Source organism: Lontra canadensis, unplaced genomic scaffold (genome assembly GCF_010015895.1).
Source record: "Lontra canadensis isolate GAN:19392208 unplaced genomic scaffold, GSC_riverotter_1.0 scaffold1, whole genome shotgun sequence".
In the NCBI taxonomy this organism is placed as follows: Eukaryota; Metazoa; Chordata; class Mammalia; order Carnivora; family Mustelidae; genus Lontra; species Lontra canadensis.
Window position 1 is genome coordinate 85,660,939 of NW_022630995.1, and position 22,415 is coordinate 85,683,353.

Here is a 22,415-nt window from a genome sequence, read left to right on the forward strand (position 1 = left end):
AAAATGGGCAGAAGACATGAACAGACACTTCTCCAAAGAAGACATACAAATGGCTAACAGACACATGAAAAAATGTTCACCATCATTAGCCATCAGGGAAATTAAAATCAAAACCACATTGAGATACCACCTTACACCAGTTAGAATGGCATAAATTAACAGGAGAGGAAACAACAAGTGTTGGAGAGGATGTGGAGAAAGGGGAACCCTCTTACACTGTTGGTGGAAATGCAAATTGGTGCAGCCACTTTGGAAAACTGTGGAGATTCCTCAAAAAATTTTAAAAATACAGTTATCCTATGACCCTGTAATTGCACTACTGGGTATTTACTCCAAAGATACAGATGTAGTGAAAAGAAGGGACATCCGTACCCCACTGTTCATAGCAACAATGTCCACAATAACCAACCTGTGGAAAGTGTCAAGATGCTCTTCAACAGACAAAAGGAAACAGAAGATACGGTCCATATATACAATGGAATATTATGCCAGCAATCAGAAAGGATGAATACCCAACTTTTGTATCAACATGGACGGGACTGGAGGAGATTATGCTAAGTAAAGTAAGTCAAGCAGAGAAAGTCAATTATCACATGGTTTCACTTACTTGAGAAGCATAAGGAATAACATGGAGGATGTTAGGAGAAGGAAAGGAAAAGTGAACTGGAGGAAATTGGGGCGGGGAGACAAACCATGAGAGACTGTGGACTCAGAAACAAACTGAGGGTTTTGGAAGGGGGCGGTGAGGGGATGGGTGAGTCTGGTGGTGGGTATTAAGGCAGGCATGTATTGCATGGAGCACTGGGTGTGTTGCATAAACAATGAATCTTGGAACACTGAAAAAATAAAATAGAATTTTTTTAAAAAAGTAATTATAACCACAAATCTTATATAAGATTGCCCACATAGCCCCTTCCCTAAATTTTAAGCTAAAATCTTAAAGTTGTCCTGGACACCCCAGAAGCAATTAGCAGAGTCAGTATGCACAACTTGGCTTCTAAATACCATTGTCCATCAAAAGGGATCAGAACCTTTTGGAAAAGTGACTGATTTCAGGACTGCAGCAGGATAAGTATAATGTTGGTTCAGAATATCTATCTCAATGTAAGAAAGAAAGTATAAAGGAATGATGGAGATATAATAAAAAGAATACAAGAGCTTGAATGTGATCCCATTGGCTTAAACTGGGACAATCTGAGAATCAGAATAAACAATGATAGTGAGTATTAACAGACAATGAATAAAGTAAAAATCCCTAAGTCTATAGTGATAGACATAAGGAAAAAGGGAAATTTCTTCTTTATAGTAGAAAGCCAGTCAATACTCACAGAAAAATCCTGCAATGAGAAAAATCACCCGACCATTGTGATTATAAGTGGTTCAGGCAAGAAGCATCAATAGAATATTAAATTAGTGGTGAAAGTCTCAGTAGTACTGCGATATTTACATAGGCTCAAAGTATATCCCCACAAGATAATTATAAACTGCAATGGAAAAACAGTAACTTCGAAGTAAAGAAACCTGAAAGACATCACTTTAACCAAGTGTTCAAAGATAACATCACCAATAATGGTACAAATCACAATCATGTGCCTCCTCATAAGAGAATACCGTATCTGTGGTATTCCTGTCAAAATGCATAACCTGAAGTTCTCATGAAGAAACATCAGAAAAACCTAAACTGAGGGACATTCTACAAAATAACTGTCATTTACTCTTGAAGAGTACTGAAATCCTGAAGGACAAAGAAAGACTGAGGAACTATTTCATATTAAAGGAGAATAAAGAAACATGACAACTACATGTTACACATCATACCACTGTATTTTCTTTTTTGCAGAGGACATTGGGTAATTATCAAAAGGTGAATAGGATCTACAGATTAGATAATAGCATTGTATTGGGATTAGTTTCCTGATTTTGATCAATGAATCATGATTTTTTTTTTTTTTTTTTTAAGAGAATGGCCTTGGTTTCAAGGCAACACACATTCAAGTATTTAGGGCAAAGTCATCATATATATAACATCCTTTCAAATGGTTCAAAAAAAACTTAGAAATACAAGTAGAGAAAATAATAAACCTATGTGGAAAATGTCAACGCCTGGGGAACATGGGTTAAAGATTTAAAGAAATTTATTGTAAAATTACTATAGCTGTTATGTAAGTCTGAAATGATGTCATAAATGGAAACTTTAAAAAAAATTTTTTTTTAAATGTTTTCGGATAATATTGTCTCCAAGTACCTTGCAAAACTCTCCGTAATAGAAAAAAACTGCAAGTTCAAACCTCAAAAATAAACTTCCAAGAAACATGAGCTAACAAAATTGACACACACTAGAGGTACCTACGTGGCACAGTGGGCTAAATATCTGAATCCTGGTTTTGATTCCGGTTGTGATCTTGGGGTCATGAGACTGAACCCTGTGTCAGGTTCCATGCTCAGTGCAGAGTCTGCTTAAGTCTCTCTCTCCCTCTGCCCCTCCCCCATGCTCTCTCTCTAAAAATAAATCTTAAAACAAAACCAAACCTCACGCGTGCGCACATGTTCACGCACACACGCACACACACACACACACACACAACAGAGGACATACAACATCAAAGAATGAGTTATTGCAAGACAAAGAATCACATGTTCAAAGACTGAATATATTGGAAAGTTTTTGAAGCTAAATATACAATGACTATACTTAATACGTGTAAAGAAATAAAGTAACTGAAGGCCTAACAATAGAACAAAATAAGATACAACTAAAAGGCAGAAGTCCCTAATTATGATGAAACACACACACACACACACACACACACACATACACACACACATACACTATAAAAATATACATGGTAGAGAAGAAAAGTTAAAGCCTTGGACTTTCAAGTCACACAGTCTGGTTCCATCACTTATCTGTAATATAAATTTGATCTAATTATCTGAGCCCTGAGCCTCACTTTCTTTATCTATAGAGAGAATCAAGACCACCTCATAACCTCGTATGATTGCTGTAAGAACTAAATGAGTGGGCTGATCTATATAAAGAATTTAGAATAGCATCAGCACATAAAAAATTCTCAATTAATGGTGTGGTAGTATTTTACAGAAATACATCCATACCCAAAGTTCTTAGAGTCTCTTATTATCAGAAATCAAATACAGCAGGATCAGTTTTATTCAAATAAGAAAAAACTTAATAATTAATTTGTGTGTTAGGCAGAAGCTCTCTGAATCCCCTCAAAAACTTTCTTACCTAATATTTTTTCTTCTACACAACTGAAACAGTCTAGGGTTTTCTTCCTAAGCTACTTCTACTATTCAACCCACTCAGGCTATTTTACCCAACAACAGCCTTCCCTCATTCTTGGCCTCCATAATGTTACTCATTGAAATACTGAATTGGGAGTGCATATAGTTTTCATTATGCTGCCTTAATATAATGTATACTGTGTCACTGAAGATAAGAACCAGAAATGACCTTAGAGACCATCTAGCATGCTATTTCTGGAAGAATGGAATACCTACAATAACCTGAAATGTTTTCAGATGATACATGGATACTACATTAAATAAATAACATTAAAATTTTATTCCCCTTTTAATTTTCCAATATCCACAGGCTCATTTTTTTTTGAATTATCCAAATTCTTGTTATTTTTTTTATCTGCGTTATCAATTTATTTTCTGCATTTTTAAAAATTCAAACTCACTTGATTAACATTTGGTATATTATTAGTTTCAGAGGTAAAGTTCAGTGATTCCTGGGTATATAATATAATACCCAGTGCTCATTACACTGAGTATTACACCCTCCTTAATGCCCATCACCCTGTTACCCACAAACAACCCTCAGTTTGTTTCCTGTGGTAAAGAGTCTCTTATGGTTTGTCTCCCTCTCTGATTATGCCTTATTTTTCCCTCCCTTCTCCTATGTGTCTCTATTTTGTTTCTTAAGTTCCACATATGAGTGAAACCATATGACAATTGTCTTTCTCTGATTGACTTATTTCACTTAACATAATACCCTCTAGAGTTCCATCCACATTGTTGCAAATGGCAAAACTTCATTTTTTGATGTTGAGTAATATTCTATTATATATATTAAATTTCTTTTTAAGAGATTATTTCAAGTTCACATTAAAGTTTTAAGAAAAGCAAGAATACAAAGAACCTCTCCACAACCTTTACTTGAATTCACCTATTATTAACATTTTACCCTTTCTGCCTTATCTTTTTTTTTTTTTTTTTTTGGCGTATGTGAGGGACACATAACTTGCTAATCTTGTTTTGCTCAGAGCAAAAGATCTGTAAAGATCACACAACTTTCATTTAATAGCACTGTTTTGTTTTCATTGCATTTACTTTTTACTGTTGTTTTTATTTATGGCAAGCAGTCCTTTTAGGGAGATTATCCTTATTTATTAAATTTATCTAAGTGTTTAAAATACTAATTGAAGAAAAATATAAAGTAAAGAGTAGTAAAGTGGTATATGAATATGGCAAATTCATGGTGATGCACAGGGAAAAAGAAAATTTAGAAAACATTCAACTAGTCCTAGTATCTTTTTGAAAAAATAAGCTGCTGGCTGGGCAAGAGTATAATATAAAGATGTCTAGCCCAGTCTGGCACTTATCCTAAGTAAATGAATTAGAACCTGGAATTAAGACTTCCTTTAGGCCACCGCCCTTTCAATTTCTTTATGGAAGAAGTACTGTAGAAGTCTTAATTTTCCAATACATGATTGTACCTGCCATGGCAGGCTAACTATCACTGGCCGATAAGATTACCTCTGCTATAGCCCCAGTTCCTCCTCCTCACAAACCTTTGATCTCTCGTTCTGGGTGCAAAGCAAAAGTCAGCTGAGCCTGTTCCCAACACTACCTCTTCCCTGCCTCTCTTCTGTTCAATAGGTTTTACTGAGCACTTAATATGGCCAGGAGATTAATAAGCACAATGATAACATCAGTGAAGAAAAATAATTAAGAAATCATGATTGAAAAATTCTAGCTTAACAATTATTTAATATTAAAATAATGTGATATAAATAGATACTGTATAAACCAATAAAATATGACTGTTAACAAGAACATGACTATTTCCATAAAAATCAAGGCAAATCCTTAGGAAAATTCGATCAAGGTAAATAACTAAAATAACTATTTTGGTATAAGCAGAACATCTGTAAAAGAACTCAGAGTGCCCTAAGTTCTCACTACATTAGAGTCAAACACTGAAATCAATACAATGAGGTTTAGATAAGGGATATCATGGAACTTCAATCAGTGGATTATATTCTCAAAGAAACTCATTTGCCCTGAAACGAATGAATAACAAATTAAGGCATATTTAAATGTCTATGTTAAGGAAAAAAATCAAACTTTACCTAAAATATTTTAAAAATTCCTCTTTTGATTTTTTTTTCAATTAACTATTGGTTACCAACCAGTAGTTACCTGGAAATAACCAACCAGTAGTTACCTGGAGATAACCAACCTGGAAATCCTGACACGTTAACAATTACCAGTGAAACATGGGGCCCCTGGGTGGCTCAGTGGGTTGAGGCCTCTGCCTTCAGCTCAGGTCATGATCCCAGGGTCCTGGGATCGTGCCCCGCATTGGGCTCTCTGCTCGTCAGGGAGGCTGCTTCCCCGCCCCCCACCCTCTGCCTGATTCTCTACCTACTTGTGATCTTTGTCTGTCAAATAAATAAATAAAATCTTTAAAAAAAAAATTACTGGTGAAACAGCAAAATGGTAGAACCACTGTAGAAGGAAATAAGGCAACATCTACCAAAATTACAAAAGCATTTACCCTTTAACACAGTATTCCCACTTTATGACAAACCCACACAACTACAAAATAACATTTGGACAAGGTTGTTAGTAATGGCAAAAGACTGGCAACAGTCCAAGAGTCCATTGATAGGGGACTATTTGTATGTAGTTCTGTGTTTATGCTGCCTACAAGAGGATGAAGAAAATACCCATGTACTGAGAAAGATCTCCAAGATATGGTGCTAAGTGGAAAAAAAAGCAAAGCATTTGATGCATATGAATAGTTTCCTACATCTTAGATTTTTGGGGAATATGGGTATTGGAAACAATAAGTAAATATACATATTTGCCTTTATTAAAAACACTAGAAGAATAAAGAGAAAGAGACTAATAAAAAATGAGGTGAGGGGGAGGGAGATAAGAATGGGATACAGAAGTGAGAGTAAGGTATCACTATGTATATCTCTCTACAGATTTGATCTTTATATCATTTAATATAGATTACCTATTCAAAATATCATGTAAACAAAATATTATTTAGAAATAAAAAATAATAACTAAAAGAATATACAGAATAACAACAAATTCATTCCTTTGCTTTCTGTTAGAACTTATTTTTATACATTAGTCTCTAATCAGTAAACTTTGCATTTTTCAACTCTAGCTGAGATATAATTTCTTCTCTGAATTTTTTCTACGCTAACGTAACTGTGGTTCGTTTCTTCACTTAAAAAACAAAACAAAACAAAAACCCAAGAGGACTTTTGTTGGTGATAGAATGTAGTTTTCCTATCTGTCTCCAGCAAAGAGACAACTTCTTAAACATGTAAACAAAGGTAAAATAATTGGCTATGATTTTTTACTTCAAGCTGCATTTTTTTTACCCTCTCCTTTACAAAAAGTATGACTTTTTCCATTCAGTTCATTAATGGGGTGTGGGTGGTGTGGCAGATAACATGATTTAAAACACAAGATCAATTGCAATTTTAATAGAGTGGGTTCAAGAATATCACTTACATCTAGTCCCCAATGTCTGTTTTTGTTTTAGCATGATGGATGGAATATTATTAAATCTCTTTAGAAGCTATATGTTCCATGAGGTTCCATGAACCGCAATGGTTGTTATGGGCATGCCCTGGATCCCAGGTCAGGTTCCCAAATCCTTAATCTCTGGAAGGCAATGTAAACAAACACTTTTTGTCAGTCTCTAATTTCCCTACCACTACTAAGTTACTAGGTGTGTTTGTGTTTATACATGCGGCCTTACATATACTTCTTTTTACTGTAAATTATTTTGATTGAGTAGACAATATAAAAATGAATGGAAGCACTGTCATACTCCACTTGAGAAATGAACAAGGGCATGCCTATTCCTTACACTGAGGCCCAGCAATTGGTTAAAGATTGGACAATTCTTTTAATTCATCTAAAAAAAAAAAAAAACCCCAAAACTTTAATGTCAATACAAACTACCAAATAGAAATTAACAAACACCCATCTGACAAGCTTAAAACTACACCTGACTTTCTGAATGTGTTAACTGAAGCTTAGACAGCAAATAAATTACCAACAGCCACATCTAAGAAATGAATTCAGAGCTTCATGATATTAAATATTTTACCAAAATAATTTTCATATTGTGATTACTTTATTATTAAATGATTTAATTTACCAATACAGAAATAATTCTATATAACCCTATCTCCTACAAAGTAGAACTTTCCTTCAATATTTATGAAGGTTAAAAAAATATATAAAGTTTCCCATGTCCTTCTATGATAAAATAGCATGGTTTTCCATTTCTTTGTATCATGAGATCAGCATATTGTCTCGATGAGCATTTTTCAAAGAATGTTTTGTTTGGGGCACCTGGGTGGCTCAGTGGGTTAAGCTGCGGCCTTCAGCTCGGGTCATGATCTCAGGGTCCTGGGATCGAGCCCTGCATCAGGCTCTCAGCTCAGCAGGGAGCCTGCTCCCCCCTCTCTCTCTCTCTCTGCCTGCTTCTCTGCCTACTTGTGATCTCTGTCTGTCAAATAAATAAATAAAATCTTTAAAAAAAAATATTTTGTTTACCATGTTCATAAATCCCCAAGTCAATGTCTAAATCCTCTTTTTTCTCTTATTGTAACCCAAACAAATAAACTCCCTATAAAACATTATAAACATTGGTGGGGGTATTCATTTGGAAAAACTCCCATCAAGATAAAAATCCATGCTTGAGAGCACAGTTTCTCAACTTCGACACTACTGACTTTGGGGCTGGATAATACTTTGGTGCCCGAGCTCTCCTGTACATTATATAAGGCATTCAGCAGCACCTGTGGCCTCTACCTACTGGAGACCAATATCACCAATCCATTTGCCTCAACCAAAAATGTCTTCTGATACTGCCAAATGGCAGGGGGTGGGGTGGGGAGAAAAATCATCAGGTTGAGAACTACAGAAGGTTATAAAATCCTTACTAGCAGAAATCTTTAAGAAAAGAAGAGATAGTCACCTTCCTGGTCAGTTCAGACATTCACTGCTTAATGAAGAAGCTGGTTCTAACTGGTTTTGTTTGGTTTACACAATCTTCTGAGATGTTTTTGTTGTTGTTCTTTGTTCCTATTATCCTACCTTTCTGAACTTTCATGCAAAATCAAAATTCTTATAACCTTTATTTTAAAAAAAAGTCCTCAAAAATAACTTGAATTAGCAGTACATCCATCACTGTAAGTATTCAAATCAGGCCCAGAGTTGGGGTTGTGAGGAGTTATATATAGAAACTAAAACTAAAATCTAGGCGACTAGCAATTTAATTATGATATACCTATCTGATTTATCAGCATCATCACTCTCCCCAAAGGCTGAACTGGTGAGGATTTTGCAAACTATTAAAAACTGTTTATAACCAGATTTTTTTTTTTTTTTAAACTGGACATGAGGCTGCAGTATACTAAAGGCTATCACTAATGCAGAGGGAAGTTTTAATCCTTGTGGAGATTGTCTGGGTAAGTGAGCAAAGACTCTAGCTGACAGCACAGATAATACAATTCAGTTCCAGGCCAAAGCACTGTATTTGTTTTTGTTGTTTTTCTCCTATCCTATCAGCAGCCTGTCTCCATGGATTTGTCTGGGAAAATGATAAATAGTAAAGCAAGCAACCTTCTCCATGCATCTAAATCATCTTCCTAGCAAAGACCACAAGCAAAGCTTTAGAAGGACCATCTTTTAAAATGTGCACTTATACGTATAATAAGTTACTCAAAACCAATGAATATAAATGTAACAAAATGCACAAAAAGATAAGTAAAATTAACAATCATCAGATATTTACAAATATGTAAAAGAGAAAATATAAACATGTAAATGACTCCACATTAGTTCCTAGTAACTGAATTCAGGCAGGGATGCAGTCCCCTTTTGAGTTAATATGAGAGTGTTTCACATTGGTGTTCTTGTTATCGGACAGTAATAATATAGTTCTTGATTTCAAAATGTGATTTTTTTTGATAGTCCATGTATCTGTATCATTTAAGAAAATTAGTTTCTTTTCTGTCAGAAAGAACAGTGATATAGATTCCTTTTGTTTGAATGGTTGGCTAAAAATACAAAACGCGGAGGATAGAAACTTAAATAGAGAATAGTGACGTTTTTAGTTTTTATCTGATTCCCAAGTATTAATAATTTTTCATTTGTTTCCAGTGTTTTAAAGGTCCTTCCAAAGTGTCCCCAGGGGAAGGAAGCTTTGTTTAGATTTTTCCTATGTGCTTTATTTTCTTGGTATTTTTATTTTGCAGAAGGAATTTGCCATTTACTTTTGATGAAGTTAATAAATGTATAGTAACTTTAGATTCTATTTCTTGGATTTAGAGGACAATTTGAATGTTACATGTCAAAAGGTTTGTATGTAAATGGCCTGTGGTGGTCAAATCTGGTTTGTAATTTTAATCCTGATGAACTAAGGAATACATAAACAAAAATTAACAGTTTAGCTCATTGTGTTTTTCATTATCTCCTTATTTATCTTTAGGAGGACTATATAGCTTCTTTTTGACAATTATAGAAAATAGCTAAAACCAACATTAAGACACCTAAAAAAAAAAGAAAAAGATTTTGTTTATTTATTTACTTATTTGAGAGAGAGAGAGAGAGACAGTGCATGCACCTGAGCAGGATGAGGAGCAGACAGAGAGGGGTTAAGAGAGAGAGAGAGAGAGAGAGAGAGGGGGAGAGGGGGAGGGGGGGAGGGGGGAGAGAGAGAATTTCAAGCAAATTCCATGCTGAGTGTAGAACCAATGTAGGGTTCAATCCTAAGACCCTGAGTTCATGACTTGAGCTGAAATCAAGAGCCAGATGTTTAACCAACTGAGCCACCTAAGCACCCCTAAGATACCTTTTAATTTAATGTTTTCAAAACCAAGGAGAAGGATCTTCCATTCCAAGGCAGGCTCCAAATAATTTAGGAGTCCAGAGCCCCAAATAAATTCATTCATTCATTCATTCATCTATATATTCATCAACACATAAACTTACAGCAATCTTTGGTATTAAGGAACAGTATTCATAAGGTCCTTGTATTATATGCACAAAACATCTTCACCATATAATTGACATTTTACTCTTTTCTGACTTTATAATGTACTATAAAAGGGGAAAAGTTAAATTTGTGATAGGTAGGAATGGGAAACAGCCATAAGGAGTCATTTGAAAGTCAAAGAATTAAATACACTGCTTCAAGTTAAATTTCTCAGCTTTTCAAGACTAGTGCTCTTTTTCTTAAGCCACCACAAGATTTTAATATATAACCTTTATCAGAAATGCTTCTTCCATCACTGACCTGTGGCTTCTCAGTCGCTTCCACCAAATAGCTTAATGAGTCCTTTTCATTGTCTTATTAAAAGTAAAATTTGAAGAACATACACAAATTTAGCTATGCTAAACAGACAATATAAAATTCTATTCTCAATCAGAATACAAGTGTTCATAGGTCATATACTCTCAAATCATGGTGAACACAATACATTATTTCTTAATAGTTTAAAAAAGGAAAACATCAATGAAGCAAAGTATTCATTTTTAGAACTACACATCTGAATTTAGAAGAACTAGAAGAGGATCTTATATTAAGGGCTGCAGAATGAAATTATCTAAATTTCCTGGCTAACATGGCATGCTAATCTTGATTAATGACATGAAAAAATAGACTACAGTGATAAAAGTACGAAAGAACATCTCAGTCCCTTCATCAATTAATTTATATAGTAAAGATGGTCTTTGGGGGAACCTGGGTGGCTCAGTTGGTTAAGCATCTGCCTTCAGCTCAGGTCATGATCCCAGGGTCCAGGGATCAAGCTCCGTATCAGGCTCCCTGCTCAGTGGGGAGTCTGCTTCTCCCTCTTCCCTCAGCCCCTCCCCCTGTTCATGCTCTGCAATAAATAAATAAATTCCTTTAAAAAAAAAATAAAATAAAGATGTTCTTTGTGTAATTCCTTTATGTATAAAACTCTTATTTAAAAACTTTTGGATCATTAAATATTTTAAACAAGGGGTACCTGGGTGGCTCAGTGGGTTAAGCCTCTGCCTTCAGCTCAGGTCATGATCCCAGGGTCCTGGGATCGAGCCTCGCATCGGGCTCTCTGCTCAGCAGGGAACCTGTTTCCCTTCCTCTCTCTGCCTGCCTCTTTGCCTACTTGTGATCTCTGTCTGTCAAATAAATAAAATCTTAAAAAAAATATATTTTAAACAAAAATAAACTTCAAAAATCATGTTGGTAATTATATGTATGCACATACATGGCTATATAAGGCCTAATAAATATTATGAGAAAAGTAAAATAAAAGAATATATGTCAGCTTAAAAGTGGACAATTTTTTTTTAAAGATTTTATTTATTTTATTTGACAGAGAGAAAAAGAGGGCACAAGCAGGTGGAGCAGCAAGCAGAGGGAGAGGGAGAAGCAGGCTCCCCGCTTAGCAGAGAGCCCAGTTCAAGGCTTGATCCCAGGACCCTAGGATCATGAATGGGCTGAAGACAGATGCTTAACCAGCTGAGCCCCCCAGGCACCTCTGGACAGCAACGGTTTTAACTTTAAAAATGACAAAGAGGTATTTGTCCCCTTCATGTACCACTCTCTGGAATTAGGAAACCATTTTCTTTTGTATAACACTCTCCTCAGGTTATTTAGAAGCACCCTATGTACTTAAAATTTTAAATTATGCAATGTAGAATAAATATTGTTAAAATGTCCACACAACCCAAAGCCATATACAGATTTAATGCAATTCTTATCAAAGTAGCCAACAGCATTTTTCACAGAACCAGAACAAAAAATCCTAAAATTCATATGGAGCCACATTAGACCCCAAATAGCCAAAGCCATTTTAAAAAAGTAAAAGCTGGAAGTGTCACAATCCCGGATTTAAAGATGTACTGCAAAGGTGTAGTAATCAAAACAGAATGGTACTACCACAAAAACAGACACATAGATCAATGGAACAGAACAGAGAGCCCAGAATAAGCCCATGATCACATGGTCAGTTGATCTTCAACAAAGGAGGCAAGAATATGCAATGGGGAAAAGATGGTCTCGTCAACAAATGGTATTGGGAAAACTGGACAGCCACATGCAAAAGAATGAAACTGAACCACCTCCTTACACCATACACAAAAATAAACTCAAAAGGGATGAAGGACCTAAATGTGAGACCTCAAATCCTAGAACTCCTAGAAGAGAACACAGGCAGTAATTTTTCTGACACTGGTCATAGCAACATTTTTCTAGACATGTCTTCTGAGGCAAGGAAAACAAAAGCAAAAATAAACTTATGGGACTACATCAAAATAAAAAGCTTCTGCACAGCAAAGGAAATAATCAACAAAACTAAAGACAGCCGACTGAATGGGACAAGATATTTGCAAATGACATATTCAATAATGGGCTTGTATCCAAAATACATTAAGAAGTTATACAATGCAACACTCAAAACACAAATAATCCAATTAAAATGGGCAGAAGACATGAATAGACATTTCTCCAAAGAAGACATCCAGGTGGCCAATGGACACATGAAAAGAGGCTCAACATTGTTAACCATCAATCATTTAAAATACAAATCAAAACCATAATGAGGTATCACCTCATTATGACACACCTCATTATGACACATCTGTCAGAATGGCTAAAACTAACAAACAAACAAACAAAACCAGAAGAAACCACAAGTGTTGGGGAAGATGTGGAGAAAAAGGAACCCTCTTGCACTCTTGGTGGGAATGCAAACTGGTGCAGCTACCGTGGAAAACAGTATAGAGGTTCCTCAAAAAATTAAAAATAGAACTACTTATGATCCAGTAATCCCACTACAGGGTATGTGCCCAAAGAACACAGAAACACTGATTCAAAGAGATACATGCACTCCTGTGCATACTGCAGCATTGTTTATAATAGCCAAATTACAGAAGTGTCCCCATTGATTGATGAATGCATAAAGACACACACACACAGAGGAATATTATTCAGCCCTAAAAAAGAATGAAATCTTGCCATTTGCAGCAACATGGACGGCTATATGGGCTATAATGCTAAGTGAAATAAGTCAGAGAAAGACAAACACCATATGATCTTACTATATGGGGAATTTAAGAAACAAAACAAATGAACAACAAAGAGATAAACAAACAAACAAAAAAAAGACTTTTAACTAAAGATAACTGATAGTTACCAGAGGGAAATGGATGGGAGGATGGGTGAAACAGGTGAGGGAGGTTAAGAGTTCATTTATCATGATGAGCACTGAGTAATGCATAGAATGGATGAATCACTATATTGTACACCTGAAATAAATATAACACTGTATGTTAACTATACTGGAATTAAAATAAAATCAAAAACTAAAAAGTAAACAATAAAACAATTGTAAAAAATTTAAAAAACAACTATGTAGTGTAAATGTTATAAAATGTAAAATTTTTAAACAAATACAGGTATAGAATATAGTCAGGTTGTAGCACATGTTGATAATACATGAGAAATGGACATGCTGTAGGATAAAACATAAGGTATTTGGAGGAACAGGAAGCCCTGCATTGCAATACTACCTTTATGACTTATTAGCTCTTGAACCATGGCAAGTCATTTAATCTCTCTGAATATCAATTTCCTGATCTTCAAAATATAAACAGAAATATACTTTGCAGGCTCATTAGAATTATAGATGATATATGCGTGCTCAATTAAAAGTGGTAATAATTGTTATCAGCTATATTTCTGGATTTTTAATTCCCTGCATGTATTCAATTTTGTATCTTTTCTTTCAATATAATACTGAAGAAAAAAATCCTACAATTAAATGCATAAGCCCTATATTAATATATTCATATCTATATAGATAGACTTATAATATTCAGTATACACATTATACCTTTGTTTGGACTACATTTTTACTTCTTTGTTTTCCATGAAGAAAATCCTTGTTGCTTATGAGAACATTTGGTTTTTCTCATGGGACACAGAGGTTTAGGTCACAAATGTGAATGGTGAGATACCAAGATACAGAGACTTGGCTACAAAACACTCTTCTTCTGGGGCACCTGGGTGGCTCAGTGGGCTAAAGCCTCTGCCTTCGGCTCAGGTCATGGTCCCAGGGTCCTGGGATCGAGCTCCGCATCAGGCTCTCTCTTTGGCGGGGAGCCTGCTTCCCCCTCTCTCTCTACCCGCCTCTCTGCCTACTTGTGATCTCTGTCAAATAAATAAATAAATCTTTAAAGAGAAAAATAAAACAAAACCACTCCTCTTCTTACCCATTCTGCAAACTGTGTAGGCAGAAAAATCAACTATCACCAAAATATGCTCATGAGTATAACTAAAAGAAAGAAGTTTTATGAGAAATTATTTTTAATTATTTTAATGGTGATTAAATGTGCACCTACATTACATCCACAAGGCCATCAGAGTAGTTAACATAGCTTTGATCTTAGTGTGCATTTTTCTATTCAATAAATACATTACTGAACTACCTAAAACATCTTTTACTAAATATTTATCACTCCCAAGAAAAAACTATGTAAACAGTATATTACTGGTGATAAAATGAGGAGGTAAAAAAGTAAGAAATACTAGTTTTCTCAATGAAGAACATAGAACAAGTTAAAGAGACATACAAGTTACCTCAGCAAATTATCATTTCAAATCAGCAAAATTATAGCTGACATAAAAAAAGCTGGTATTTTCCAAATGCACTGATACAGTTAATAAGAATATGTAAGGCAGGTTGCCTTCATACTAACTGCTTACTATGAGTTCTAGGCACTTGGATAAATCAGTAAACAAAATCCTTGCCCTTATGAAGCTTATGTGGGGAGACACAAAAATAAATGCTATAAATAAGTAAACTATGTGGTAATAAATCTATAGAAAAAAAACAGCTGAGTAGTATAAAAGGGGATCAGAAGAACTAGAGAGAGAAAAGAAGCTGGAGAATCAGATAATTAATATTATCACTGCCCAAGAGGTGCAGCATTATTGTTGGTTCAGATAAATGAGATCTGTCTTACAAGCATTTCCCAGTCTTACAATTCCTAGCATTTTGTAACCTATGTTATAACTATTAATAAAAAGGAAAGTCAAACATTTTTGTAGGACATATTTGTTTTTGCCTCTCTTTCACCTAGCACAATTGCTTGGCACATAGCAGGTGCTCAATGAATATCTGGTGGCTGACTCATTCTAAGACAACTAACAGTTTATCTGAATAGTACTGATCCAAAATTTAGTTCAAGGGTTGGCAAACTTTTTTCCATAGGGCCAGATAGTAAACATTTTTATCTTATTGACTAAATAGTCTATGCAACAATAGGCATGGCTATGTTTCAATAAAACTACAAAAATAAGCGGAGAGCTCAGTTTTCTGTTCTCTGCTTAGTTCATTCTGTATCTAATTGCTTTAAGTCTTGTTAGATTTTCCTAGATATATAAAAGTAAATTTATTCCTTACTTGCTAATGCTTACTTTTCCAATTCTAATCAACTAAATCAAATAAACAAAACATAACTTCAACAATAACAATATACACAAACTCCAGTTCTCCTTCCTTCTCTCCTTTCCCTCCTTTCCTTTCTCCGTTTTTGATTTTTAAGTGAAAATTGATAACCTCACTTAAAGTGTGAATAAAGCTACTATACTGCCTGACGGTATACCATAGTTTTTACGAGAATACATATACAGAGGTCTACCAGTCATCTAATACAATGCAAATGTCAGAGATTGAATTCAAATTTATAAATACAAAGCAAAAGCTGATCAGAATATTAAATATACAATCAACTCAAAGACATTAAATCTAACACAGAACTTAAGAATTTATTTAGTTTTGTGGTTTAAAGTATAAGTTCTAAATTAAATTGCCTGGATTGTTAAACTGTCAGCTCCACCAAATCAGGCTGTTTACTAAATCTTTCTAAGTTAACGTTCCTCAGCAGTAATGACCTGTGACTACCTCACAGGATACTACTTTTAATAAAATATGAGCGTTCTACTTGGCCTCTGAAAAAACACACCTATATTTCATCAAGAGGAAACAAGTATATCATTAAGCCTGAAAATATGGAGTTAATGAAGAACTCCTAAATACCCAAAAATATCCTAAATGTGCTTCTCAAATATTAATAATTTTCTTTACCTTTCTACTTTGATAAAATATACTATCCCTTGCTTTTATCTTACTACATCAAATATTCTTTTTTTGCTACTTTAATTAAAAAAAAAAAGAGAAGCTTCAGGATCAAGATTTCCAAAAGACACTAGTATTATAATTGGCTTAGCATTTTTTCTATAACAAAACATACTTCTGAATAAGTCTGTCATCAAACATGTAACCCCCAGGCCATAGATGTTACCAGCTCCATAGACTGAAAAGCTGCTAAAAGGTAGACACTATTACTTGATATGCAACATAATGATCCAAAGCACTTGTCTGGTTCACCTGCACTGTCCCTTCCAGGAGACAGAAGTAGAATCTAGCACAGGAAGGAAGAAGGGAAGGAGGGAAGGAAGGGATAAAAGTATATTTTCAGAATTCTAGCTATACTTTATTACACTAAGAACCAGATTAGAAACTGTCCTTAATATATGCATAACAAACTGACTTTTGTTACTGAGAATAACTTCTCTAAAAGATTTATTTGTAAAATCTCTAGTTTGCCAGCCAAATTCTCTAAGAATCTTTCTAGCACTAAAATTCTACCTCCTTCTGTACTGAAAGCTGGGTAGCAACGCTTGAAATCAAAATCTTTGCTGGGGTATTCCGAGTCTGCTAAGGCAGTGAGAAAGAGAGGTGTTCCTAAAGGGGTTATCAAAAGACAAGCAAAGGAGGGAAAGAGCTGAAATGCAAAATGCTTTACCTCCAAGTGAAGAGAAACTGTTGCTGAAGCAGAGCTGACATTTTCCTCTGCATTTGCGATTAACAAGTTTTTTTTTTTTTTCCTAGTGTGTTTAATGGTCAGGTTTTGAGGTAGGCTTTATATACTGTAAAATTCACCACGTTTAGTTTTATAGTTAGAAGGGTTCTGACAAACATATATAGTCCTATAATCACCACCACAACAAAAATGTAGAATATTTCCATCACCCCCAAAAGTTTCCTCATGGCACTTTGTGGTCAATCCCTACCCCCAACTCCTGGATCTGATTTCTGTCCCTATGGCCTTGCCTTTTCCAGACTGCCACATAAACAGAACCAGTCAGTATACTCTTTAACCTTTTGTGTTTGGCTTCTTTCACCTAGCATAATGCTTCCATCTTATTGTATATATCAGAAATGTGTTTCTTTTTTTACGGCTAAGTGGTACTTCATTGTATGAACATAGCAGAACTTCTTTATCCATTCATAGGTTGATAGACATTTGGGGCTGTTTAGTGATTATAAATAAAGCTGCTATAAACATTTGCCTAGAGGTCTTTGTGTAGACCAAAGTTTTCATTTCTTTCGGACAAATACCTAGAAGTAGAATTGCTATATATTAAGGTAAATGTATATTTAACTATACAGGGATTTTTTTTATTAGAAAAGATTGATAACTTCACTTAAAATTAAAAATATATATATACTACACTGGCTGATGGTATACACAGTTTTTACCAGAGAGAACATACATAGCACTACTAATATTACACAATTTATTGAGCTAAGGAATACAGTGGTGTTGTGTAAAATACATAAGCTTATATTTGATTAGAATCAATTAGAGATCATAAGCAAATCACTCAGCACACACTGGATGCCTAGTATATACCTAATGACTGCTAGTTCCCTCTCCACTGTTCAACTTTCCCTTTTCTCAATGTTCCTACCTCACCCCAACTCAAACTTACACAAACCTACACTTAGTATTAAATCACTATTTGTTAAATAAATTATATACAGTAGGACATACACACACATACACACAAATTTCAACTATTATTTTTAAAAACAAAGCCAATTCCACTTATTTCCTTAAGTCACTCATCCTCTGGACAGAGGAGGGAAGCCTCCTCTAAAGGCCACAGATGCTGCACTCAGAAAACATTTCAGGTAAGTATCACCATCTTGTGTCCAAACAGAGTAACTGCAATACCAAATTCACTGAGACCAACACATACATGGTTTTAAAAGACCAGATCTAAGATCCATTTTTTCCAAATCTATGGTGAATGTACATGCCAGTATAATACTGCAAACAAGGTTTAGACTATGCATGTTTTATGATAATAATACTTCAAAACCTGCCTGTATTTCATATTAGATCATACATATCTTAAAGAAAAGAACTAAGTTTTATTAGGTACTCAAAACTTTTGCACACCCCTTCCAAAGTGCACACACAAGCACGCACGCACACACACACACACACACACACACACTGAACAGAATGCCAGGCATCAAAATGGCACATTACTGTTAATACTCACTATGCACTTTAAAAATAATCATCAAATTAGCCCTTCTACAAATAATCTTAAAATACTGAATACAGGGCTTCAGATTTAGTTCTTGGCTACACTGAACATCAAATATGAGATCCTAGGAGCATTAAGAATACATGGGAAGAAGCTTTTTCAAATTTAAAAGTGACTCAACTTTAAATAATCATATGTTTAGATATTTCTGTTCTAACTCAAAATTATTTTTACATTAATTTTAAGTTTTCAAAAACAGAGTATTAAACAGACCAAAACATTACAGATACTGTAAAACTGATCAGACATCTGTGAAAGGAGAAAATATGCAGCTTAACAAGTTTTCTTTTTCTAAGAGTAATAAATTTTCAGTGAAAAAGTTAAGGTGTTCTTTAACTGTCAACCAAAGTTTTTATTACACAACAACAGCCTTAAGGCTGATTTATGGCTTTCCCCCCTATTCTGACAATCAAGTGGTTAAAAAGAAAAGTCATTTTCGCACACCTGGATAATATTTGCTTACTTTTATAACATGTTTGAAGAAAAGAACTTTTCAGCAACATGAAAGTTTGGGGAGGTGACACCTGAAAAAGCCTAAAAAAAAAAAAAACCCTCAGAAATTTGTTTGGTAAATAGCATGCTTTTATGTAGCATTTGGAAAATCTATTATTATCTATCTCTAAGTCACAACATAAGAGAATTTGGGGACATTAATGACATACCCCGGATTATCTACTACATTTTGACAGGTACAGAAATAGAGGTCTAGAGAGGATGAATAATTTCAAAGGATACAGTTTGTTAGCAACAGAGCTAGAATGAGAAACAAAGATCCCCAAATCTGTAACTGTCTGCCTCATTTCCCCCATTGCTCATTTCTCACTATCAATTTCAGGTCTTTCTATCACAGTCTACATATAACATTCCAGTCCTTAACATCTTTGCCATCTACATATGCTAATCTCCTTTTCCCCTAGAATCATTTCTACAGTTAAACTGCTTACATGATGCAGAAGCCCTTCTCCAAGGCTATGCATACTACAAAAACTCAATCAGAAATGCTAAGTATTGGGGAGGCCCGTGCCCAAAACACTATAAATAAAATGGTCAAATAAGAAAATTACACAACTCCTTGTACAATAAAATACCTGTAGTATCACAAACTCATGAAACTGCACCTATAAAAGTGGAAGTGATGAGGACATTAACTACCTATTTCAGCACTGTTTTAAAGCTAAAAAAATACTTTTAAATAATTTCATTTCTAAATTTCATTGAATATAATTTAAGTCTTATCTTGTGTATTTCCATTGGAGAAAACAAAGCATTTCAGAGTATGTATTCTTAAGGTAAATTAGGTGAATTTTACTTTCTTAAATTACATAGGTTAAACTATTTTTCAAAAAGTCAGAAAGCTAGAGAAATTCTTGATAATTAAGATATATAATGCCTCTGCTATTAATACCTATAAGACACATATAGGGAATGGCAGAAACAGAATCCCACACTTGACAAATTAGAAAGATCGGATGTAATTTGATGAATTTAGCAAGAATTAATTCCTCTACTTCTAAGGCCTAAAGCCCTAGCAGCTGGCTAGCAGAAACTATTGGGAAACCACTTGGACTTAAGGAAAAGCAAATCTCTGGGAAGCATATGAAAAGTAGGAATAGCTCGGAGGAGCTGTACTTGAAGGAAGACCTCTAGATCTGATCGCACTATGGCTCAACTTCTAAGACTTAAATCAAATTAATAACACAAGCCCAAGGCGGGGAAGCTATAACTTAGCAGAAGACTCTGAGGAAACACTTGGGCTTTTTGGTTTTGTTTTTGTTTTGTTCTTGATGACTTTAAATTCAACAGCAGTCCACAGAGTGATTCAGCTGGCAAATAATCTAACACAATCCTGGAATGCATTAGCAGAAGACATGATATTCAGACTGAAGGCATTAAGTGTCTTACTAAACTCTGTACTGATCTGACTACAACCTATTACAGTATATTCATCTGTGGATGCCATAATTTCAGAGAGAAAGGAACAAATGAACAACAGTTCAGAGGGGGTAAAAAAAGGATAAGAATGCCAAAGATGAAATAAAACAAGATGTCAAGCCTGGAGAAGAGAAGACTAGTTGGTGAGACAGAATGTAAGACACATAACAGTTTTCAAAAATAAAGAAGAACCATATTAGAAGAAAGATTAAAAACTGTACTTGTGGCTGGTATGTTGAAGCTTTGGGGAGACACACAGCAACTGGTTCAGTAGAACAACAAAATTCCTAAAAATAATCTGAGACAAAGATGGAGTGGTCTATTTATTGAGATAATAATCTCCTCTCTCCCATCAGTTTGGAGAGTAAGCAAAGGATGGAGAAGTGAGGGGTAGAAATTTTACAATGAGAGGGGAGGATTAATGTATCAGAAGGATAACTAGACTATCAAAGCCTTCCAAGTTCACTCCAATCTTGAAAAAATTAGTTTCTTTCACAACTTGGGTATCAAGGGCAATATGTACTGTGTTATTTATACTTTCTCTAACAGAAGATTAATGTACTCCTATTTGCATATTAAAATAAAATATTATTCACCAAACATCTAAACATAGAATCTTAATTTCTCAAAATTTAAATATCTTAGCCTGAAAATTCCGGTGATAATACTAAAATGGGCATTTAACTCACAGTTATAAAAAAACTAAAAAACCAATGAAACTTTAAGATTCAAGTGCCATTAAGAAATACATTATCCGGGGCGCCTGGGTGGCTCAGTGGGTTAAGGCCTCTACCTTCAGCTCAGATCATGATCCCAGGGTCCTGGAATCGAGCCCCCCATCGGGCTCTCTGCTCCGCGGGGAGCCTGCTTCCTCTTCTCTCTCTGCCTGCCTCTCTCCCTACTTGTGATCTCTGTCAAGTAAATAAATAAAATCTTTAAACAAACAAACAAAAAGAAATACATTATCCATACAATTAAAAAACTATACTTCTAGATTTATGGATTTTGTTGAGTAATTCAACTGAAAAGAATAATGATTTAGTCCAAAAAAACATATTTTAAAATATTAAAAGAACTTTTGAGATGGAACATACTTGAAAGAATAAGATAATACAACCCTCCTATTATTTATTTTAAGCCATTAATACAATACATATGTTTTTAAAGATTTTATTTATTATTTATTTAAGAGAGAGGGGGGAGAGAGAGAATGAGCAGGGAGAGGGAGAAACGGGTCCCAGTTGAGAGCGAGCCTGACACAGGGACCAATCCCAGGACCCTGGGATCATGACCTGAGCCAAAGGCAGATGCTTAACCAACTGGGACACCCAAGCACCCTAGAAAATTAATGCAATATATTTAAACAATCTTTAGAAAGATACGGTGGCTCATGTATGGACACCACACATTAAGAGACATTACTAAACTTCTAAAAGCCTACAAGGATAGATCAATGGTCAGTAAATTTGTTCTGTAAAGATCCATATGGTAAATAATTTTGGCTTTATGGGCCATAAATACTGTGTGATACTGTAACTACTACAGTACAAATCATAGACAATACATTAATGAATTAGGGTGACCGTGTTCCACTAAAGTTTTACATATTGAAATTTGAATTTCACCTCATTTTTACATCTCACAAAATTATTTTTCTTTCTCATATTTTTCAACCATTTAAATATATAAAAACCATTCTTAGACCATGAGAGGTACAAAATCAAGTGATTGGCCAGTT

The 22,415-nt window shown here is 34.8% G+C and overlaps 1 protein-coding gene across 4 annotated transcripts in view; it reads right to left on the reverse strand.

Annotated features, from left to right (window-relative positions):
• Positions 1 to 22,415, reverse strand: part of SPATA5 (spermatogenesis associated 5) — a 325,613-nt gene that overhangs the window by 188,314 nt on the left and 114,884 nt on the right. Inside the window, exon 15 of one of the 4 annotated variants that reach the window (XM_032858150.1) lies at positions 6,781 to 6,939. The exons of 2 other annotated variants lie outside the window; for them this stretch is intronic. In XM_032858150.1, the coding sequence (XP_032714041.1) occupies positions 6,892 to 6,939 (48 nt within the window). In that variant the 3' untranslated portion in view covers positions 6,781 to 6,891. Of the gene's footprint in view, positions 1 to 6,780; positions 6,940 to 19,104; positions 19,280 to 22,415 lie in introns of those variants that run through there. One more of the 4 variants, XM_032858141.1, reaches the window with a different exon arrangement.